A 26,274-nucleotide genomic window follows, 5' to 3' on the forward strand; every position below is an offset into this window, starting at 1 on the left:
CCGTAGAGCCAATAGCCTAAGGCGAGGATCTTGAAGTGGAGTCGTTCTTTGATACGTCCTGTATCTCAAGCTCTCCGTATAGCCTCCTTAATTCCATACACGACAAAAATCCATTACCGTGCATCCTAGTCGCTCTTTCTGTGAGGGGCACACGAGCCTCGCTTAAGAGCCTGTCCACATGCAGCGAGTTTCCAGTGCAGTATTCCCTATTATCAAATCTTCGGTTTCCAGTGTGGTTAGTTTTGCTCTTCTGAATCTGATTAAAAATTTAGCAAAGCCTCACCTCCGACCTTGCTTTTGTCTACGCTCCTGACTAGTTCCGGATGGCCACTTATAGTACCCCGGTAAGCTAATTGACCGACGCAGCAGCCCCACTCTCAGAGATTTCCGAAGCAGAAAACTACACATTCCCTTATCATTCTCTTTGTTACTTTGGTAAAGTAACTTCTCATTATTGTAACCTAGATTATTGTAAAACCTCTTTAATTGTTAACCTCATCAAAGTAATTCTCTTTCAAGTATTCTCATTCAATTATGGTGCTAAATTGTACTCCTCAAAAGGTAATGTATATGCTCTCAGTCTTCTCAAAATTATTAATTCAAACATTTTCATGTTCTTTTCATTCTTATGAAATGAGTCCACGTGCAAGATTATTTCAGAATCTTCAAACTGTAGGTACTGCTCGATTGATATGTTCATACGAGACCACTCGGTGAAAGCCTTCTCTGGAATATGCATTTCATGATATTTTATAATTTACATAGTTTTTCAGGCCTATCTAAATTTACTCACATGGAAATGGGTATGTAGCACCGGAATGGAACCTATTCATGTCTTTTTTATTGATAATAATGAATACTGATTTATTGTTCTCTCATGATCATCTAATTTATTTGAATTAGTTCATTTCATTTTCAAGTGAACTCGGATATTCACCTCTTACCTACATATGACCAATTACTATTGTCGAGTTTCAGATGAATGAATCCTCATGTTCTCCAGAGTAGACCATAGAATTTGTACTTTTCCTTCATAACAAGATGTGAACTCAAATATGGTCAGTGGTAAGCCATGACACTGGTCTATCGTCCTAGTTCCTCCCTGGAAGGTCTGCTCTGGTAATCGTGTACTCTCTCAATTAGTATGATCATTATGATCATTGTACTTTGTTCACTCATTGATATGTTCTCATATTTATTAATCTTGTTCGATATATAGATTAGTTCTCAAGCCTTCTGCTCTTCTCGAAACCAACGATTAGTGGTTACTCTCATTAGTACTCTCATTTTATTATGTATTAATTGATTAATTCATTCACTCCTCAAGACCAACGTTTTATATATTAATTATAATATTCTTTCTCTTCTCACTCATCTAATAATATTCATACTCATATTAAATTATAACATTATAGCTCGACATACATTAAATGTATTGATCTCATTGATGACCAGACTAAGACAATTTAGTTTTCACCTCTTGGCCTATCTCATCATTACAACTTAGTCTTCTTCTTAAAATTCATTATTCTAACCTTCTGTTTTTCTGATGGAAAAAAGGGGCTTATCATTGATTGCTCTGTCACTGAAGACATTCTGTTAATTTCGAATATATCGAACTTTCTCAAAGTCTTATCTGACCTCAACTGACTTCCCATTTGAACTACTCACTGCCTTCAGAAAATATTTCCACAATTTCTTTTCAAGTCGTAAGCTCACTATTCGACCCTTATCAATTTTGCTAAGCTGTGGAAAATTTTCTCCCCATTCTAGGCATGATAAACAGTTCAAAGCAGCTTCTCTCTCTAGGCATGATGAATAATTCAAAGCAGATTCTCACAACGTATTGTACGGTGATCAATTAGGAATTGAAGATAGGTAACACAATCATTATTGCTTACATATACTCCATTCACTTTTATAAAAGCACTCGGTTGACCATGAAATAATTTTCTTAAGGTTTTGTAACTAAAACTGAGTCGTTAATGTAATATCGACGTTGACACCACTAGAATAAATAATACAAAAATTCCGAACATGATTTGAAAAGAGGGAAGTGATTTAGAATTGAGGGCCGCTCATTCGAATAGTAGCCCAGATATTCTAAAAGAACAGACGGTATCGAAGATCTACAATGTGGGTGATTTCATATTATGTTACATCTGAATACAACTTATATTTCAGCTGAATGTTTCCACAATCAGAAAGATTGTGAATGAAGAGAATGACAAAGAATTTCCTTCTATTGGAAGAATTATTTCTGTTGAAGAGTTCAATATTCTTGTAATTATCTATTAATTCCTTTGTGAGATACCCATTGCCTACCACTACATCAGATGCATTTCATCTTTGTGTTGATTTCCTTATTCAACAAACTTCAATTTTTAGCCGAAGAAGATAACCAATATTAGGTAACTCTTCTCAAGTAATTGCATATTATGTCTCCATAATTCAATTTTCTTTCATAGCGAAAATAAATATATTAAAAACTTATCTCTTGTCCTTTTTATGCCAATAACTATATAGATTTGGAGTCCCGTTAATCTATTTGGATAAACGTCTATTATGTTCATCACATGTTTTCGAATTAATATTTTCCGAAGTAATTTCATTCACATTTTGTTAAAATACGTAATTACTGAGAGCTTTACGTAGAATGTACAACATATACTCAAATTTTCGTACTTTACAATGTGGAATGTGTCAAATTTCCATGGCTAACCGAGTGCTTTCATAAAAGTGAATGTAGTATACTTAATTTTGACAAGACAAACACAAAAATCTCAAACCAATGTACATATTCCCAGAAATTCTTCCTAATAAAATCATGTTGCTGGGTAATGGGTGTTCTGTTTTCTGTGGCACTAAGAATATTAATTTTTTTTTTTGAGTCACGTCTCTCGATTGGATGAAAAAAAAACAATTTTTTCAGATTTTGACATAGAAGGTGGCACTGTCTTCAACAGCAAGGCAGAAAATCATATAAAATACCCATTTCCGAATTCACTAGACAAGTCGATTCAAACACAGTCTGCCAGGGACGTTTTTGGTACTTTTAATTTGAATTCAAATAGACATGTCCCATTCAAAATTATAAAAATTTTTGTGTAAAACACATGAGGAAACACAATTTTTCGTAATTCAGCTTCTTTTGCGCAAATAAGCTTTCTCAACAAAGTGTTACGAATTTTTTGAATTAGTAGTTTCAGACAAAGATTCGAAAAAGTTTCAATTCGCAGTATTGCGGGTGTAATCGAAAGTCATGGCAGCTGCCTATCGCGCTCCATCCCCCACACTCTACGTTCCGACAACCCTTCCACTGATTGGATTGCTTCAAGTACGCTTCTCTCGCTGATAATTTGATTAGAATGCATGATAGCTACCTACTTTCATTTACTTATTCAATTACCGAGGTAAGTACCAGTATATACCAAATTACGAGTCCTCCGATATTACAGAGCCGATCAAACGGAGTTAACTACGTTAGAATCATTCAATTATGAAGTGTGTGTCTGATGAGTTAGCAATATCTACCTCTATACAAAGAGTAGATGCAGATCGTGTTCTGCGATAGGTCAAATACGAAATTATAGATTGCAGCTCATGAGTCGAAGCGCACTCTTTGATGAGAGCCAATTGGATTTAGTCGCTAGCTGCACAATCTCCGGCTTCCAATTTCGTTGGGAAATTGAAGAAGAAAGATAAACTTTTAAATATCGTGCTGTGATTAGATGGGGATGGAAATAACTTTGACATTCTCCTTTTGTAGATTTTCCATCCATAGAAAACTCCTTGCTAGAAAGCAATCTCGACTTCTTCTGTGACACTCAGCGACATCAAAAGTGTATCAACATTATAAGTAATTGTATACCTAAAATAAACTTACTGTAGAAACACAATAACTATCTAAATTTCTAGTATTTGGACTATGATACCGTAATTATATTATTCGAAGGAAATTTTGCTTGGTACATAGTACATCCAGTTTTCCTGAAAATTCTTAAAGGTTTTCATTCCTAACATCTGAAACTGAACAATTGAAATAGCTCCCGAGTTAAAAATTTTTCACTAATTGTCAGATACATCAGTTTCAAGCGTTTTCATTTTTTCCAGACGTCTGTTATGTTTTGATTTCGAGCTGAACATGGTCCCAAACGTTTGGGTTTGGCCCTTTAATGAAGAATTCGAGGTAATATTCAATTGTCCGTGCGTAAACACTGTAACTTCCGAAGGAAGGAGCTAGGAACTTGAAATTTTCGAATGCGCCGATTTTTGTGTGGTTAATTTTCGGTCAATGGTTTTGGAGTTGCGGAATCTCACAATGAAAAAAAAAACCCAAAATTATGCAATTACACATCTGTGCTCATTCATGATCGTGAGAGTAAACCGCAGGGACAGGACGAAGGATTGATTACATGTAGGTACATAATAATCATAATATACAGGGTGTGGCGTAATGAATTGATAATTGATAATATGTTACCTGCGGGTAGAGGACGTTATGACGGTTCAGAAAAAAAAATTTTTTTCAGTAAAATTTCCTTGGTTTTTGAGTAATTCGAGATTTTCAAGAATTCAAAAAAATTACATCCTTCGCTATTTTTTTAAATTGCCCGACTCCAAATGATGGAAATTTTTCGATCAGTTTTTTTGATAGTATTTCTGGATAGAGGCGCTACCGAATGTTATTCATGTGGCATGCATATTTTTTTTAAAGATCTAACTCAAATATATTATTTTAAATATTCTTTTCCTGAGTTTAACTTAACGTGGAGTGAAAAAAGAATGATAACCTGAGTAAGAAAAAGCATGCCTGTTTCATTGAGATTCCGAAATGGTATAACTTACTGTATTTCCATCAATTAATACAAAATAAATTCCTATTATAATGAGGCTTCAAGGCCTAGTTTAATGTCAACCTTGTTTTTAATTTTTTTTGCAACTGAAATGAGCACTGAACTAAACTCAAACTGGAAAGGGCACTGCTATAGATACGAGCAAGCCGAGAGAGTGTCGAGCCTTTTTGTCTGCCAACGCCGTAGTGAGAGTGTCGTACCCTTGAACTTCTATTCCGATTTTTCCATATGGTAAATATTTTTCAATGATGACGATTTTATTACGTTTTTATTGTATTGTTAACTCCAAATTGAGTACCAGAATAATCTTTATTCCTTTTAAGCATTCTTCACAATAACACCATTGTTTCCTTCACAAATATTTTTTCAGAAAAATATATACACAAAAAGAACTTACGAAAAGTGACATATTTTTTTTTTAATTTCGTATGTGCATCCATTTTTCATGTCTCTCTTAGATCATCACCATCAAATCGGTATAAATAGCAAAGGTCGTGAACACACATATATATTCGTGGATGTTTTCTCGTTAACATTTTTCTCATGGCTGTGGATGGAAGGAACCAGACTATCAAAATGTTATAAAATTATTATGCCCCGCAATTATTGACATCCAATTCCACCATATCAACAAAAAAACATGTCAAAATTACGAGAGCTCATCACACCAGCATATACAATTATTACATAAGATAACGAATAGAAAAATAATACCTCGAATTTCAATAAAATATTATATTTTAGGAACAGAAAAACGAGGAAAGCGGTATTAGTTCCTTTTCTCTGTTGAGTGCTGTGGCGAAAACTGAATAGCTGCATCGAAAAACTGGACCCTTTTTTCATCGATTGAGGGAATTGTAATCTGAAAATGAAAATTGACAGTTATAGGTAACTGAAAATTCGATCTATGTTATTTTTTTATCTAAGCTTATCAAAGTCCTAACAGTGAAATGAAAACTATTTAGGTGAAAATATGGAAAAGTCACTTAAATCTACTGATTGGAATGTTCCTAAAATAATTTAGTTTTGTTCATACCTCAAGCTTAGAATAGAAAATATCTTATGATTGCTTTCATTCCACTAATTTTCAATTCTGGGAAAAAAATGATTTTTATTTTCTTGTTCAAAAGATACTGGGAATGTGTATTTCCATATTCCCATCCGATTGTATGTCATCATTATACTTCGCCATGCCTAGGATAAAAGCATCAGGAAAGATCAAGAGAATGATTTATGGAACCAATAAGAACTCAGGTATTTGTCTCAACATCAGTAAAAAATGTTTGGTACAGAACCGTGGTCTTCGTTCCGATGTAAAATTGGTCAATGACTCACTTGAGAATTGGTACCTACAATGGAATGATCCTCAGGAATTGCCATCATACACTTTTCCTGGAGCTCTGATTTTTTCAGTGGGAAACTGAAATTTACAGAAGTTACACTTATATTCTAGAAGTATACTGTATTCACATTTATTTTAGCAGTCGGTTGGCCATGATATATTTTTCTCAAGTTTTTGTAACTAGAACGCAGTAAGGTTGGCACTCATGAAATATCGTTAATGTCATAACGCCGTTGCCACAACTAATATCAATTTTTATTGAGAAAATGTTGAGAGTGTTTGAAAGAGAGAGAAGACAGGGTTTCAGGAAGTGCTATTTAGAATTCAGGTCCGCTCATTCAAATTGTTATACCCTGATATTCTAAAATCCACAATACGTTAGACGATAGCGAACATATTCAATGTAAGAGAATTCATATAATGTTTCATCTAGATCTAAACGACTTATATTTCAGCTGAATATTTCCACAATAAGAAATATTGTGGATGAAGAGGATGACAAAGAATTTCCTTCTATTGGCAGACCCAAAAAGTGGTGGCATTTGAGAATTTTATGTTTGGGTGAATTGATGCGAAACGTTACTACAGGATTTTCGATGAATGTGATCATAGAATAAATTTCCGAAAATTGATTTTTCAATTTTTCATTTGACTTGTCCTATCCCACACATTGTAAATGTCTTAAGGTACCAATAAATACCTAATTATTAATATTATATCAATGTATTAAGATGAACAGCCACAAATACGAGCCAGTTGTTCTGTTAATTGTTTATTCATGTGAAATTTTTGTTCAGAGGTGAACTTCATCTTGACTTGAAACTTTCCTTCAATTCCTTCACTGCATCATATGCATTTCATCTTCGGGTTAATATTTTTGAAATCTACAACTGCTGTAACGTATTCAAATTTCAGCCAAAGAAGATAACGAACATTACCTCTCCTCAAGCCTGTGGCTAGTGCATATTTTGATATTATACTGATCTCTTGTATTTTCCATGCAAATAACTAGATTTGGTATGTCTTCAATCAGTTTGTGTAAACTTCAATTACGTTCGTCACATATTTTCCGAAGAGATTCGACATTGTAATAAAATACGTAATAACAGAAACTTTTACGTAGAACGGGCAACATAGCGTTGATTTGAAACCCAAAAATGTTTTGACAAGCGTCATAACCCCACATTTTCGTACTATACAGAGTGAAATGTGTCAAATTTCCATGGCCAACCGACTGCTAAAATAAAAGTGAATGGAGTATATAAACCTTGCAACCTACGGAAAGTAACACTCCATTCAGGACTCGATTCACACTTGCATGATTTAATACATCACCATTTTTATAAACATAATGGTAAAAACCTCTAGAACATTTGTGATAGGAATTTATGTTACGCTCTTCTTTTTGATAACAGATGTGCTAAAATTGATTTTTTAATTCAAATTCACTTAAAATCATTGATTTCATAACTGTGGGGCTTAATGATGAAAGAAAACGAGATTGAATGACAATTTTAAAATAACGTTTCATTCAATTGAGTTTTACAGAAGTTGTTCAAAGTGGCCACTATAAGTTCTAATAAATGTTCTACACCTTCTGAAAAACTATTGCTTTATTCTACTTGTATGTCTCATTTGAGTTGCTAAAAAGTTTACATTGAACTGAACTAGGCCTTAACTCATTGCAATAGGAATTTATTTTGTATAAATGCTGGAAATACAGTGACTTATAACATTTTGGATTCTCAATGAAACAGGCATGTTTTATTTTACTTTGGTACTCAGGTAACCATATTTTTTTGAACCACGTAAGGTTGACCTTTAAAAGAAACAAGCAGGAAATTTGAGTGCGCCCAAAAAATCATGAAAAACATTGGATAGCGCATCTATCCACGAATACTATCAACAAAAAAAAGATTGAGAAAATTCTCTCATTTGGTTTATTGCCATCAAAACATGTGGCAAAGGGTATAATTTTTTTGGAATTTCCTAGCATCTCGAAAACCAAGGGACTTCTACTGAACATGAAACTTATTATTCTGAACCTCCTGAAAGCCCTCTACCCTCAGGAATCTTATTATCTATTCATTACGCCACACCCGGTATACAGGAAATGTGGAAATATATTTTGCATATAGAGAACAGATATGCCAATAGAAGTTACATGCATGCAAACTCACACACTGAGAAACAAACCAAAGATTTGAAAAGACCAAATAACATTACAGAGTAGGTAACTGTGACCAGAAAAAATTACTTCAATCATATCATGAGTAATTGAAAACCTCCAGTTCTTTACCAACACAACTGGCTTCCCCTCATGAAGTTCCAATGATTGCAAAAACAAGACATTTGTCGTTGATATTATTTATTATGTGATCAATTTTTGAAAATCCAAGTTCTGTTGAAGAGAATAAGTATAGGCACAATTCTTGAATTATGTACCGAATGTAGAAGATTTTGAAGGCATTTCGATTCAACTCCGTCCTGAATCATTTTTTAATGAAAACATAAATATAATCCCCAAATACAAATTTATAAAAAAAAAAAAAAAAAAAAAAAAAACTATCGAAGGAGATTAAATAGTAGATACCTATCATTATCCGCTTGCATATAGCAGTTTGGTCAAAGTTATCGATATCACCAACTGGTTTTGTATGTTGTTTTGAGTGAGTACTTTGTCACCGTTTACCTTAGAATGCATCAATATTGGAAACAATCCATTAACTTATTCCCAAGGAAGCAGCAACTTTATGTAGGAAATAAGTAATGAAACTGTTATAGACATTTAAAAGTTAACATAGTAAGTTATGAAATAATTGATCTTCGCTACTAACAGCTGCAAGAGACAGCTCTTCCATTATTACGTTCATCCTAGAAATAATTCAATAACGAAGAACGAAGCTATCATTCATTTGGACCCTGATTTGATGAAATTTGGGCATGTTTTTTAGGAATCGAAACGAAACGTTTCAATATGAAACTTTGTAGTTCTGGAAAGAACTGATTGTGAAAACCATTGAAATATGAGTGTAACAGATTAAACGAAAACAGCCAAGCCAAAGTTTATGGAGTTAACCTAACTCTTCGACCAAGTCGCTCCGGAGCCACGTAACGTCACGGTAGTGTCGAAGCGACGTAAGGTACATCAAGTCCAGTGCGAGAACGGATTACCTGGATTCGTTATGGACTAGAGTTTGGCTATGTGGACAGCAGTACACTAGGTACCAAGTTACCCGGATTGTGTTTTAGTACTGGTTTTTGGTTTAACGTGTGGTTTAAGACTAGTGGTTCGTATGGTTATGTCAGAGCAAGGTGGACTGGCCATGCACCAGTTACCTATGCGCCACAGGGGGTTGGTACAGCCCAGCCTGGTGATGAATCCACATCCCATCAACGAGTCTTGCTCTATTGAAGCATCACAAAGCAGTAAGTACCTACCTATGTACCTTTTTACGTAACAATTTTTCTTGGCGAAATATCCCAAAGTCACGGTTTCGTATAGTGCAAATTCCTCTCGCATTACAGTGAAGGAATGAAATGAATTGTCTTGAAACATGGAAAATCCTCCTGAGAGTACTCCAGGAGTCGATTTTTATTACCTGCGGGTATACCCGAGGTGACACCACTGCTCACAATCTTTAAAGGTTTTTTTCGGGCAAGCCTTAAATATTTAGTCCTCCAATTGATTTGAACAAAAATAGCCTGGAGTTGCTTGGTGCCGAATCATGATGCAAGATGCAAGTACAGGGTTGAAAGATGATGAATATCGATGAATTTTTTCTCGAAACGAAACCATTTGTGGTCGAAAATTGAGACGAAAAAGTAAAACGAATGCTCGCAGATTGACTGCCAAACAAGATATCAGAGAATCATCCCATAGTTTACATGGCATTCATTTCGCAAACAATTCCTAATAGAAATCAAAATATGTAAGTCAAAATCGAAAAACTGATCTCAACAATTTTGCAGTGATTGAAACTACAGCGTGTGAATGAATTTAGGTGCGAGGAAATTTAAGCGATGAAACCTTGTTGAAAAAATAGTGTCAAAATTTTTTTTTTTAGAATGCTCTGCTTAGTAGGTGTCTGAAGATGGCACCTGAAAATTAATTTTAATTTCTTTTATTAGAAACTGAAAAACTCATCGAAATGAAATCGAGCTGACTTTCTACGCGACCGAGAAAGCAATCACAAAAAATTTTGATGTGGCTTTGGTATTAACAGTGTGAGTCTTTGACACTTTACACGTCGTTAAAACCCTGGAAAAACGAAATTACCTACCTTCAGAATAACTAGCTACAAATCTGTGGATCTTTTGAAAAGAGTTGCATTCGGCCAAAGTACCCAATTTTTCGAATTTCACTTATAGGTACTTTTCAATTTTTGAACATCAAATTACTCGAAAATTGTGCATTATTCGAGAAAATATAAAGAATACCTACTTTTATTTTACAAAACGTTCGAATATTCATTAGATAGCGTCCAAATTAGTTTCAAGGATTGGGTTCTTTGAATTTTTGGTATTTTTATGGTACGTAATAGTCGTAATGAAAAAACAGAGTGATATCTTCTGTTCGAAAAAGATTCATCAAGTAGGTAAATGAAAAACTATATTCCGAAATTCATTTCATTCTATAAAACCGTTTGTGGGATAGAAAAATAACTTTTTCTTATGGTTTTTCAAGATCCTGTATCTTTTAAACCGAGCCGATTCGGAAGAAATGGTATATAAGGAAAAAAGTGTTTCTTTTGACCTCAAGGATGTACTGTGAAAATATTTGTACGAATTAAAGACTCACCCTGTATATGACGATATCTATCTACTCTCACAACAAAAAAATAGTTTTTTAATGCCTTCGGAGACGCACTCTAAGTGTTTTTTTCTTCAGAATTGTCTCTCAATGAATTTTGCATGGGTTACTTATTTCATCAATACATATTATAGAAGCCAAAATTGAAAAATTTCCGCTTCAAATATTAATATTACTTATAATTACTTTTGAGCAGGAGAAAATACCCAAATGAATTATACCTACCTACCTTATCGTTTATAAGAATTACTTAAATCATATCACAGAAAAATACTCTTGGTTTTGAGTTATGAAAAATGAAGAGAAAATTAAGTGTTCTGTAAAATGCTGATGCCTGCTCCTAATCACATAAACATTCGAAAAAATAAACTGAACTATTTCAGCCACATTATATCTATTGATAAAAAAATCAACAGATGTTACGATCTTTGAGCTAGTGAACCACTATCACTCGAAGTATCAATAGAAAGACCAATCATTGTTATACTTTTAATTAAGCGTTCAAGATACTTAAACTGGCACGGTCATCTGTAGATTCACATATTAAAAAATGTGAATAGTAGATACATGTGAAAACAAAAAGCGTTATACCAAAATTTCTACACATTTATAAAAACTATATATAAAAATAAACATTAGGATTATCCTCTATTCCATACTGATATTGACTAACACCGGTTTATTTATCCATCTTATCGTCCTTCATTTTTCCTCAAATGTTCTTGACTCTGAAAAATAAATTCAATGATAACGCACTTGCAAGAGAAGTCCTCTAAAACGGATGCAGTTCGGGTTAATCTTGGATGTAAGTATAAATACCTCACTCAGTATACCTTTCATTTCAACACTAATTAATAAAGTTACTTATTACCTTATATTATGTTTTATTTGATGAAATCGTTCACTTTATATCTGAATTCGCAGATTTCATCAATAAATAACAGTTTAAACGGCTTAATCTTTAAAAAAAAAAAAAAAAAACTCTTCGACCAAAACAAACGGTGCTAGTGCACCGGCGGTTTTGTGGTGGTTACTTTTGGCATGACTGACATCATTTCATACTTTCCGAAAACAGACTCTACACTGAGAAAAATGATACGGTTTACATTTAATAAATATTTATTTGATCCGAATTTATTCACTATAAATTTAATAAGCCAATAATAAATAAACGTGATTTCCCTCAAAGAAATTCAGAATTTTCAGTTATTTATAGTTAATGAGAAATTTATTAAAGCCTAATTTATTTGGTCCAAATATTGTTTATTTGATAGAAATGAATATTGTTTTGTTATCTTAGTCTAAACCTTTATTTCCCAGAAATATATGGTTTATAAATAATCTATTTATTTTTGTTAACATCAAAAAAAAATTATTTGCCAGCAATGAAATCATTCTCGACTTGTCGAATCTTGTCGACCAATAGATGGCAAGCGTCTCTATTGGTCAAGCAAACCGTCGGTTCTAGTATTCAGTCTACTATTGAAACTTGATGCAATACAGGGAGATTTCCAGATTAATCTGAATATTATAGATCCCTGATTTTTTTTTCTTGTGGCTTGAGAGTTTGAACAAGCTTATTAGAGCGGTTTCTACAAATAATTTCTTGTCTATGGTGTTAAAAAGAGTGAGTGGAGACAGTGGAGTGAAGTGAAGTGGGTTCAGTGAGTGTTTTTAATTATGTGGAGAACATTCTAGAGGAGGAAGGATTACCCCATTCGAAAAAGGTCAATTTTTTGAGGATTGAATCAGACGCAGGAGAAGGTTGGTTATTTTTTATGGTGCTGATGATATGTCTATGACTTATATTGTATTTTTTTGTTATATTTTATGATAATGATAATGATACAAGTCAAGCTTTTTCGAATTTGTCATCTTTAATAATAAATTAAAAATAAATGTATTTTCATTGGAGAGTTTTGATTATCCTTTTATTAATGGACTGAATTCAATAGGTTCATCTCTCAACAAACCTGATAATAACTATTAAGAAAGTTCATTATTACTAATAACGAAGCTTATTATATATTAACGAAAACCTCAAATCATTAGTAATAAATATATTTCAGTATATTAATAAATAAGAAATATTTATCTAAGGATATCCAATAAAGCATTTATTTCTGAGAAATAAAGATTCATTACGCCATATTCGAATATAGCCCATATTACGTATTAATAAATATGCATTATAGTTAATAAATTGTTCTCAGTGTAGTAGTAATCCGATTCGATTTCCAGTGAACGAATTTCGTTGAAAGATGTTAAATTTTGAACAAGTATTGAACCGAGTCTAATCAGTAACACGTCTCCTTTCGAAATTCCAATCCTGACACTTTATTACGAAAGAGTCAGCTCTGATAAATTGGTCCAAGACAATCCTCATTTCTTAAGTTACATTCTCGTGATAAAAAGGCGCCTAGCAGGGTGAAATCAGGCGCCGGACCGCATGTAAAATCTCGTTGTTTCAGACATCCGGTTATTCGACTCGACCAGCACACTCTTCCAGCAATCAACATAAAAATGTCAAAAGTGGCAGTTTCGACCTTGTGCTGACCAGAAAACATGCCACTTGACAAAAAGACGGAGCCTTCCTTCCGTTTCAACCAACATCGTTATTCATCTAATGAGTATTTCGTTCGTTTGTGTCATCAAATAGGAATTTGTCGTTGAAATGATTTTTTCCATGCATAGGAATGAATAAATGCAATGATTTATGATAATAAATTATGGTGTGTGAATCTTTGATTTGAAAGTGACACTGTCGAATTGGAATGAATAACTGTCCATTTCATCAGCAGAGAAAAAAAAAAATTGGAATTATAGCAGATATCAAATTCATTCCAAAGATAAATTGTTTCACTTCGTGGAATTTCTAAAAAAAGTAGTCAAGAACGTACCGGAATTGATCATTTGAAAATGACACTTTTGAGCTTTTGTTTAATTTTATTCCCAGCACGGTCATCCATCCAGATAATAAACTCGCACCTCTCTGCTTCGCTCCACGAAGAATGTACTCCGTTCACTTTTATAAAATCACCCGGTTGACCACGGAAATTTTCCACATTGTATAATGTATAATACGAAAATGTGACGCTTGTCAAAACATTTTTGGGTTTTAAATGAGAACTATGTTGTCCGTTCTAGTTACCACAATTAAATGAATTAGGAAGGAATAACCTTCTTTTATTTAATTAATATTAGCTCTGGCAACGCAGTTTGGACATTAACGACATTTCATTAGTGGACACCTTACTCCGTTCTAGTTACTAATTACAAAAACTCGAGAAAATTATTTCATGGTCAACCGAGTGCTTTTATGAAAGTCAATGGAGTATACAAATTTGATGGACTTTAACACTGATACTTTGTTCCATAATAACGTTGTGAATGTTGGTTTTGAATTTGAATGTCATCTGGCAGATAGTTGCTGAGTTGCCGAAGCATTTTTTCGATACGATATTTTGCAAAATCCTTCGTATCGTTATTTCACATCTATCGAATGACTACTAATGAGCATCAATTCATTCGGATTGGTATTTTGAATTGAGAACAAAAATTAAAGGGTGAAAGGTTGTTACCTCTACGCATAACACGACTTTACATCAATGTTGCCTGCGGTTATGACAAAGCCATGATAGTTTTGTTGTCGCGGCACACGATTATAATGAGCTTTCTGTTTGATGATTGAATCATAGCACATCTATGAAGAATCATTTTCAAATTTATAGATACACAGGGGAGTCTTTGACTCGTACAAAAATTTTAACACTAGACTCTTGAAACTAAGTTGGACGCCATATCTAATGAATATTTGAACTTGTTGTAAAATAAAATATTGAAATTCAACTCTTTTTAAAAAATCCACAGATGTAGTGTCGCAGATTTAGCTAGTTATTCTGAAGGTAATCTTGTTTTTCCAGGGGTGGCACAAAGCTCATTATGAAATCTTAAAATGTCAATATACATATATCTTTTTATCAGAGCCGAATGCCGAGTGTTAATGCCTGACTGAAAAACTATGGTGGAAAATAAAAAAGGGTTTACGATTCACCCCTTTGTAGATATGAAGGATGAGTAAAAATTGAGTTCTAGCTGCATCTGTATCGGAAAAATACCACTGCATTGATTGATAAAAAACCACAGTCTGTAGGGTGGTGCAAAGTATTAAAAAGCGGTTATAATATGACGAAAGATTTAGCCCTCTGCAGTGTCGCCAGTAGAGGATCCTTCCTTCTCTTAACCCGCACAAAGCGCGCGTGCTTGGGTCACCGAACAACACGAAGGTCCCTCACTCTTTGCTCAATGAGAATTGCGCAACCCATTTGTGTTCACAAATCTATTAGAACATCTGGTAATTTTCAAGGTTCGTTCTCATCTCACTCATATCAGTGTGTCTCACTGATAATTATCGAAGATGGGGGAGTGATCTTCATTTGAAGGAATCATTGGCTTCTGCGGTATTCCTTTCCTTTCGTTATTCCGTTCGATTCGACTATAACAAAGTTATTGAAAGATTTCAACTGAATTCAATTTGAATATTGAGATATAAGTGGAGAGTGGTTCTAGTTATTCGTGTTTCATCACTGTAATATTCATATTGGTGTTAAGTTAGTTTAAGATTAAGAGGTTGGCAATCTTGAATGTTTGACAACTGACAGTTAGAATGAATAATGGTGAATTAATGAGGAGAATAAAGAGAAGTGTTCCAGAATCAGTTCAGTTTTATTAATTAGTTTTGCAACAAACACCCCTCAACATCATTACAATCACCATACTCAGTTCAAGTAGATATTTGTGATTTTTCTCGGAAATAATGTATGAACGACTCTAGCATATTTTTTACAAGGAGTTTTATTTACGATTATTCATGAAACAACCTTCTTTACTAATAACAAACACCTCATACATTTCTGAACATTATGAATTCTCTGTAGACATTATTCATTGAATAATAATAATAAGATTACGAGAGAATTTATGGAGGAGTTCACTTGAAGATTGGTAAGGATAATGAAAAATTGAAAAGTACACTGCGAAAAATGATATGGCTTACATTTAATAAATATTTATTTGATCCGAATTTATTTACTATAAATTTAATAAGCCAATAATAAATAAACGTGATTTCCCCCAAAGAAATTCAGAAATTTCAGTTATTTATAGTTAATGAGAAATTTATCAAAGCCTAATTTATTTGGTCCAAATATTCTTTATTTGATAGAAATTAATATCGTTTTGTTATCTTAGTCTAAACACTCTAAACCTTTATTTCCCAGAAATATATAGTTTATAAATAATCAATTTATTCTTGTTAACATAAAAAAAAAATTATTTGTCAGCTATGAAATCATTCTCGACTTGTCGAATCTTGTCGACCAATAGATGGCAAGCGTCCCTATTGGTCAAGCAAAGCGTTTGTTCTAGTATTCAGTCTACTATTGAAATTTGATGCAATACAGGGAGATTTCCAGATTATGAATTTTATAGATCGCTGATTATTTTTTCTTGTGGCTTGAGAGTTTGAATAAGCCTATTAGAGCGGTTTCTACAAATAATTTCTGGTCTATGGTGTTAAAAAAAGTGAGTGGAGTGAAAAGTAGTGGGTTCAGTGAGTGTTTTTAATTATATGGAGAACATTCTAGAGGAGAAAGGATTACCCCTTTCGAAAAAGGTTTATGTTTTTGAGGATTCAATCAGACACAGGAGAAGGTTGGTTATTTTTTATGGTGCTGATGATATATCTATGACTTATTTTGTATTTTTTTGTTATTTTTTTTTCAAATTGAGTGATAATGATACATGTCAACCTTTTTCGAATTTGTCATCTGTAATAATAAATTAAAAATAAATGTATTTTCATTGGAGAGTTTTGATTAACCTTTTATTAATGGACTGAATTCAATAGGTTCATCTCTCAACAAACCTGATAATAACTATTAAGAAAGTTCATTAATACTAGTAACGAAGCTTATTATATATAAACGAAAAAATCAATTCATTATTAATAAATATATTTCAAAATATTAATTATTAAGAAATATTTATTTAAGGATCTCCAATAAAGCATTTATTTTTGAGAAATAAAGATTCATTACGCCATATTCGAATAAAGCCCATATTACGTATTAATAAATATGCATCATAGTTAATAAATTGTTTTCTTAGTGTAGTCTGAACAGCTAGAATCTGATATCTGATCAAAACGATTGATATCTACGCTTGCTCAGTACTAAACAACTCATTCCATGTCATCTCTTTGACCACCACCAATTTAGCAATCCTACAGAAAATAATATGAACAATGCTTACGAAACATCTTGATTGTCGAGGAATTGTTGCTTTCTCCAACCGTATCTCAAGATAATGTAAAAGAATATTTCCTGAACAAGACTATTTGTTTCAGCAGAACTCCATCGAGAAGTTTGTCATGCTGAAAGTTCTACTTCTTGTTTCATCATTGCGAACCACGATCGAGTGATCACAACAAAAAACAAGGATACCTCAGTGGCGAACGATAGCTGTCGTCATGGCTGTGTGACACATGAAACCAAGCAGCACATCACCAGGGGATGAAAGGGGTACGCTGGCACTGTTGTTGTCGAGACTTCTAAGGTCGAAGAAGATTCCTTATTACAATTATTTTGTATTGGAAAAGGATCATCACAAACTATACTGGGATCACACGATTCTCACAGACTGGAAAATAACTCTCAAAAGACTTGAACTCATATCTGAATGAGGATGAGAACAAAACACTATTAATCGACGTGGCGATTCTTAATAACAACAATATAGAGGGAAGTCGCCAAATATGAAATACCATTTGGTTTTAGGCATATAGGGAGAAATTCAAAGAAATGAAAACAGTTCAATGTTATTACTGATCAGTCATATGTATTTATACGAATTAATTAACAGTCTTCTATCAAACATATCAATAAACAAAATAAATTTGAACACACAAAACAAAATCACAAATGAATAGCCAAATATGGAATATAGGTAAGCTTTAGTCATCATATTGATAACAAAAATCTATGAGATCATATAAACTCAAATTAAAAATGATAGTAAACGAAAGAAATTCACTTGCAAAATCACAGATTCAAGTATCAAACTCTGGATCAGCATAATCATAATGAGCCCAGAGCCCCCACATCATGCATTTAATCCAGCTTTGTCCATTATCATTAGTAGAAAAAAGTATTTGACAGAACATACATTCTGCGTCGGAAGAGTTTGGAGATATTTAAACCATCAACTCATCAGGTTCACTTTCTTCATCGAACTAGTTAACATCCTGTTCCTAAAAGTCTTCATCTCACAATCACCCTTAATTTTCTTTGTTCATTTGTTTGTCTTCGCACTTTTCTTCTTATCCTTTGTCTTGATAATTTTTTTTGTCTTGGAATTATGGAATATTCCTTAATTAGAAACCAAACACTATGCATAGGGGATTATTATTATTATGACTTTAGCCTTGCGGCTTTCACACTCCTCTCCAGAGGAAAATTCAGTTATCCCAGATATCTTAGATATCAAAAGGATAAAGATCTGTTGGAGCCCTTTCCAGGTTTTCGGGCTCCTCTGAATTTCCCATCTACTTGCGTACAGTTCTCGTCGTTCCCAGCAGTACCGCCTTCTGCATGGCTTTATAGATATTTTCGTCCAACTGAAGTTTCCACAAGTTCTCTAGTAGTTTCTTCGGTATCAGGCCTGTAGATGATATGATAATAGGGATGGTCTTGATATCTTTCAGCTTCCACTCTCTCCTGGTTTGTTCCTCGAGATCTCTGTACTTCGAAGTTGCCTATCTAGAAGATTGTTATTATTTGGAATCGATACATCGATGAATAGTGCTCTGTCCTCATCTTTATTGAGCAATATGAGGTCTGGCCTATTGTGGGTTATTTTCCGGTCTGTGAGAACCGTGCGATCCCAGTAGAGCTTGTGATGTTCATTTTCCAATACAGCATCCGGATGGTAATTGTAATAAGGAACCTTTTTCGAACTTAGAAGTTGGTGTTTTAGTGCCAATAATTGGTGAAGAATCTTGGCAACGGCATCATGTCTATTTTTGTACTCCGTGCCCGCGAACTTCTGACATCCCCCGGTCATGTGCTGGATAGTTTCATGTGTCGCACAGCCATAACGACAGCTATCATCTGCCACTGAGGATCCTTGGCCATATATTTCTTGTAGTTCCTCGTTGGAATCACCTTATCCTGGATGGTGAGCATGAAGCCCTCTGTCTCAGGAAACAACCTTCCGAAAGTAAACCAGTTGTTCGACGCAGATATGTCGACGTAATCATGGTTTACCTCGTTTTGATGCCTTCTATGCGAAGGTTTGCCAATCAGTTTCTGCATTTTACTTTCTGCAGAGTGTTCGACGGTTTCCAAGTGGTCCTGCTGTAGCTTTAACGGTGTAGAACTATCAGCAACACAAACTACTTGATGGAGTTTCGAAGTCCTTCAATTTCCTGGGACATACGGTTTGACAAATCAACTATTCCTCTACCCCCAAGATGTCGTGGCAGCTTGGTCCGTTCTATTAAGCTTTTGGGGTGATGTTTATTGTGTCGTCCTTATTTTTCTGTTAGGCTGTTAAATCGGTGGTGGTCCAATAGATGACACCGAATGAGTAGCTCAGCGCTCAGCTTTTCTACGGTGGAAAAATGCTATGTTGCTCTGATGAGGCCAAATGAGGCCGAAACCATGGACAGCATCTGCTTTTTCTTCGGTGGAGCGTACTCCATTTGGGGCCTTGACGATGGCAAATTGGCTAGTTCAATTCAGATCGTAACACTTGTTGATATACATATCAGCGGGTAGTATGCATCTGAATTTATCCTCATTATTATGTAGACCTATATTATTTCGGGGGGGGAGGGGTTTGAAACCCCAACCCCCTCCCCCTGGCTACGCCCGTGCATTCAGCGGTGGGGAAAGCGTCTGCAGGGTCTCAAAGATGTAAAAAAATCGTCAGGTGTACATACTCAAGCGTCTCTGATAATGAATTCATGCTTATCTGACAGTTTGCGCATTGGGACAGGCCGTACGGAAAAGTTGAAAATGGTGAAAGAAAACTTTTTCCAGCATGTCAGATTTTTGAAGGATATGTTAATTGGAGCCAAAGGAAGCTACTTCTCAAGGGACTGACAATTTGGACGTGACGCAAGTCAGCGGTACTTTGAAAATGTAAAAAAAAATAGTTACTTGTACATACTTGAGCGTGTCAGATTTTTATACAGATGGTTAATCTGGGTGTTGTTGACGTGTTGACCCATTAATCTGACACTAATCAGGGGTGTTGTCTTAAACTGACACTTTGATGATGATAAAAATGCTTTTTTTTCGAATATTTCCCTGCTTGTACCTCTAATCGTTTTTGTATTCATTATGAAAGTTGTAGATAATAAAATTCTACACAACTTTTGTCTGAAGCAATTTTACATACTCTTTACCGTTCTCGAGTTAGAGGGCGATAAGGACGAGGAGCTTAGCCACACATGCGAAAGGGCAAGGTCATTGTAGAATCCCAGTCTAATCTACATTCATCCAATTGTCAAAATGACATGGTGTTTCTATGATGACAATTTCGAAATTAGTCTCTGACTGAACCTTAGAATGTACTATTTTCCAACGAGTGGATTTTCGCTTCAGCCTGTTTCGCTAAACACCTCGTATTAATCGCCATATATCTCAAAAACGTTTGAACGTAGAAAAAATTGCTTAGGACAAAATTCGTACAAAATTTTATGCTCTACAACTTTTATGATGAATGCGAAAAAGATTTGAAGCCCAGGGGAGGAGATAATTCAAAAAAACTGATTTTTGTGACGTTTATGGCCAATTTTTATTGTTTCGGCTTGCTTAAACTGTCAGATTATATTTATTCCGTTATTCTTGAATCATTAGCTTCAAAATAAGAAAAAACCCAACGCGCTCGAAAATGTACACGTGGCGTTTTTTTTTGCAACTTTGGCGCCCTCCCACACATTTTCGACACGCTTAAATTGTCAGATCAAGAGAATATATACTTTTCAACATGTAATTAACCACATATATCTTAATCTGACACGCTCAAGTATATACAATGATCGTTTTTTTTTTACTATTCTGACAGGCTGTTCAAGAAAATTCCCCCTATATACGGGTCTGATTTTTGGTAGAGGTATTCTACAGGGTCCAAGGTATGTCCCCTTATATTAATCTGACACGCTCGAGTAAATCCCGAATTTCCCTCTTCGGCTCCCCAACTATAGAGATTCTTTGCATATTTTTAACTTTGATGAAGCGGAAGTTATTGGCAAGCAACCAAATTTGAAAAAGAGATTGTTACATAAAATTAAAATAATTTTCGCAGGAATTTGGACAAATTTTTATTCGTTATCCTTTTAGTACATCGCCAACGTTTCGAATCGGTTGTGATTCTTTCTCAAGGCTGGAATGTCAAAATAAAACTAGAAACAGATAAAAACGACCTAGAGACGATCTACCACTCACCTCGTATTTCATCGGATTGAATATCGTCAATTTTATTAAAATAATTGTATAAGTATCTCGAATTAAATTTCATTCAATCTTCAAGTGGTTCATGTGTTGTTAACACGACATGGGTAAACAGAATCGTCTCACGGTACGTTCCACAAATCGCAATGAGTGACATGGAGATGACATTCAACTCTCCCATAAAACATTATATATGTTCGTTAAAATATCACATCTCGGGTAAAAAACAATAAGGTAAAAACAACAATGGTAATATACAACTTAAAAACTAAATCAAAACATTTTGTTCTTGGTGGATGCACCTTAGACACATTCAAATGACTTTCACCATAAAATACCAAAATGAACAAACAACACAAACATCGAGGCTCCGAAAGCTCTCAGTTGTATCCATAATTAAGAATCACCATTTTGAGTCACTGAACCCTAGCATTGCCCAATATAAGACTATCATACACCAAACTGAGATGTTGGACGTCTTCCCTATAGTTTACTGTGTTGTTGGACCTTATGTGAACCATTTCACTAATTAGCCGTCTACCGTAGATAGGTTCGTAATCCAGAACTGTGACCTCCGAGAAGTTGAATTTATGTCCTTCAGCATGGACGTGTGCAGCGAGAGCCGTTCCCTGTGTTATGTGAGATTTTTCTGCATCATTTTTATGTTGTCTTATCCTCTCCTGTAGTAGTTGTTTTGTCTGGCCTATGTAGCATTTTGTGCAGTTATTGCATTCTATTTTATAAACAATTTCTGATTGCTGTAAAATTGGTGTTCTTTCTTTTAGTTTTGTGTAAAATTTCATCTTATTATTGAGAACATTATAGAATGCTGCAGCACCATTGTATTCGCGGAAAATTCTTTCAATCTTATATGACAATGTAGGATAAAATACTAGTTTGAAATATTTTTTAGTTGTTATATGTTGTGATGTTAATGTGCTCTGTGATGTGCTCACCGTCTCTACGTCCGTGTCGATGTTCGATCTGATAGTACGTTTCGCTCTATTGTAGATGTTTATACAGGTTTTTATGTAGTATGTTGGATAGTTGTTCTGTTTCAGGATTTCAGTCACTTTATTCAAGTTATTTATTCTATATTCCTCATCGCTCAGAGAAATCGCTCTATTTATCAAATTTCCTGCTATATTCCTCTTTTGTGAGAAGCTGTGATTGGAATGGAAATTTACGCACCTACCCGTGTTGATCGGCTTCGTGTACCAATTTGTTTTCAATCTATTTTTCTCTCTGATGATTAATATGTCCAAAAATGGAATACTCCGGTTCTTTTCTCTTTCTAGGGTAAACCTTATTTTTTGGTGGAATGTTTTTTACCCGAGATGTGATATTTTAACGAACATATATAATGTTTTATGGGAGAGTTGAATGTCATCTCCATGTCACTCATTGCGATTTGTGGAACGTACCGTGAGACGATTCTGTTTACCCATGTCGTGTTAACAACACATGAACCACTTGAAGATTGAATGAAATTTAATTCGAGATACTTATACAATTATTTTAATAAAATTGACGATATTCAATCCGATGAAATACGAGGTGAGTGGTAGATCGTCTCTAGGTCGTTTTTATCTGTTTCTAGTTTTATTTTGACATTCCAGCCTTGAGAAAGAATCACAACCGATTCGAAACGTTGGCGATGTACTAAAAGGATAACGAATAAAAATTTGTCCAAATTCCTGCGAAAATTATTTTAATGTTTATAATATGGACGTAACCAATAATCGAAATTTGATACCAGGGGGATTAATGAGTCACATCAGACATACTTACGGTGATGATGTGTTTTCTCGATGCAAAAATATTGTCAATTTGAACAGGAAACTGGCGTCACTGAGTAACAGAGTGATTTTCCTGTTGCAATGCAGATCAAAGGAGGTGTTCCCATCACATATAATAAATAATATCAGACAGGTTTATACACTGGAACTGGAGGAACATCCTTATTCATATTTGGTTGACAGGACCATGAAAAAGTTCCGTAGGTCAATTTTGAATATAGAAATCAAGTTATCCATTTGGAAAAGAGATAACACGGAACAAAAACTGAGAAAAGAGCAAGAATGGGTGGTAGACAAAGTGAACAGTACCACATATAGTGCGATTACAGGCGCAGGAATCAGAAATTTTCAGAAAGTATTCCAGAGAGTCAAAACCGAAAATATTAAAAAGCTCGATAGACTAATTGTAGACCAGAGACACCCTGTGGGTGCTATACAGTCAGACCGATTCGTGAACAATTACACCGACGTCGCGATTCCTGAAGAAGTAAAACTAATATTGGGACTCGGACCGAAACATGGGATTATACCTGATCACATTCCAAAACTTCAACTAATCAAAGATATAGAAAATTTCACACAAACAACGTTTCAAGATGAGGATGAGAGAAACCAGGTCAGAGGAAGATGCGTTGGAATAATCAACAACTTTGTGAGAATGAACCGACAACCCAAAGACCCATTCAATAAACAACACTTCATACGAACTGGAAGATTCATCAAGGAACACCCGGAAATAATCATAGGAAACTCAGATAAAGGTAACACCACGGTAATAATGTATAAAGACGAATATGTTACAGAGGCTAAAAAAATGCTGAATGATGGAGCAACATACAGGGCATTACCATCTGACCCAACCAAAAGGATCCAGAACAAAATTAATAATTACTTAAAACTACTTAAGAAAGACTCGAGCATAACAGAATCACAGTACAAGATGCTAATATCGTATAATAATGTAGCACCGAAAATATACTTCCTTAGGAAAACCCATAAAAGAGAAGTAAAATTAAGACCTGTAGTTAGTAGCATAAAATCTCCCAGCTACAAAATTGCAAAATTCCTACACGAAATACTCAGTGATGTTCTATCAACCTCTGTGTTCGATGTTAAAAACTCATTCATGTTGGTTGAAGAACTGAAATCAACAGTAGTACCGGATGGTTATGAATTAGTGTCACTAGATGTAATTTCTTTGTTTACAAACATTCCGAAAGAATTGGTCATCAAAACAATCAAAGATCAATGGCACTATATTAAAAACTTCACGAATTTGAGAAGGAAAGAATTTGTTCATCTTGTAGATTTATGTTTTGAAGGAGGGTACTTTGTTTTTGAGGGTGTTTTCTATGATCAAATAGAGGGTACAGCAATGGGTTCCCTGGCGAGCTCGACATTTGCGAAATTAGTTATGCTCGCTTTGTTTACGTATGTGATATCAAAGTTGAATTTCCATATCCCTCTAATAAAACTCTATGTGGATGATACATTACTATTGATACCTAAAGAAAAAATTGAAGAGACTCTGAACGTTTTTAACTCATTCCACCAAAAAATAAGGTTTACCCTAGAAAGAGAAAAGAACCGGAGTATTCCATTTTTGGACATATTAATCATCAGAGAGAAAAATAGATTGAAAACAAATTGGTACACGAAGCCGATCAACACGGGTAGGTGCGTAAATTTCCATTCCAATCACAGCTTCTCACAAAAGAGGAATATAGCAGGAAATTTGATAAATAGAGCGATTTCTCTGAGCGATGAGGAATATAGAATAAATAACTTGAATAAAGTGACTGAAATCCTGAAACAGAACAACTATCCAACATACTACATAAAAACCTGTATAAACATCTACAATAGAGCGAAACGTACTATCAGATCGAACATCGACACGGACGTAGAGACGGTGAGCACATCACAGAGCACATTAACATCACAACATATAACAACTAAAAAATATTTCAAACTAGTATTTTATCCTACATTGTCATATAAGATTGAAAGAATTTTCCGCGAATACAATGGTGCTGCAGCATTCTATAATGTTCTCAATAATAAGATGAAATTTTACACAAAACTAAAAGAAAGAACACCAATTTTACAGCAATCAGAAATTGTTTATAAAATAGAATGCAATAACTGCACAAAATGCTACATAGGCCAGACAAAACAACTACTACAGGAGAGGATAAGACAACATAAAAATGATGCAGAAAAATCTCACATAACACAGGGAACGGCTCTCGCTGCACACGTCCATGCTGAAGGACATAAATTCAACTTCTCGGAGGTCACAGTTCTGGATTACGAACCTATCTACGGTAGACGGCTAATTAGTGAAATGGTTCACATAAGGTCCAACAACACAGTAAACTATAGGGAAGACGTCCAACATCTCAGTTTGGTGTATGATAGTCTTATATTGGGCAATGCTAGGGTTCAGTGACTCAAAATGGTGATTCTTAATTATGGATACAACTGAGAGCTTTCGGAGCCTCGATGTTTGTGTTGTTTGTTCATTTTGGTATTTTATGGTGAAAGTCATTTGAATGTGTCTAAGGTGCATCCACCAAGAACAAAATGTTTTGATTTAGTTTTTAAGTTGTATATTACCATTGTTGTTTTTACCTTATTGTTTTTTACCCGAGATGTGATATTTTAACGAACATATATAATGTTTTATGGGAGAGTTGAATGTCATCTCCATGTCACTCATTGCGATTTGTGGAACGTACCGTGAGACGATTCTGTTTACCCATGTCGTGTTAACAACACATGAACCACTTGAAGATTGAATGAAATTTAATTCGAGATACTTATACAATTATTTTAATAAAATTGACGATATTCAATCCGATGAAATACGAGGTGAGTGGTAGATCGTCTCTAGGTCGTTTTTATCTGTTTCTAGTTTTATTTTGACATTCCAGCCTTGAGAAAG

At 34.5% G+C, this 26,274-nt stretch overlaps 1 protein-coding gene across 1 annotated transcript; it reads left to right on the top strand.

Annotated features, from left to right (window-relative positions):
* Nucleotides 1-23,253: 23,253 nt before the first annotated feature.
* On the top strand, nt 23,254-25,779 carry LOC123307060. Its single transcript, XM_044889263.1, has one exon. The coding sequence runs from the start codon at nt 23,254-23,256 to the stop codon at nt 25,777-25,779; it is 2,526 nt and encodes an 841-aa protein (XP_044745198.1).
* Nucleotides 25,780-26,274: the final 495 nt, after the last annotated feature.

This window comes from Coccinella septempunctata, chromosome 2 (genome assembly GCF_907165205.1).
Source record: "Coccinella septempunctata chromosome 2, icCocSept1.1, whole genome shotgun sequence".
Classification (NCBI taxonomy): Eukaryota; Metazoa; Arthropoda; class Insecta; order Coleoptera; family Coccinellidae; genus Coccinella; species Coccinella septempunctata.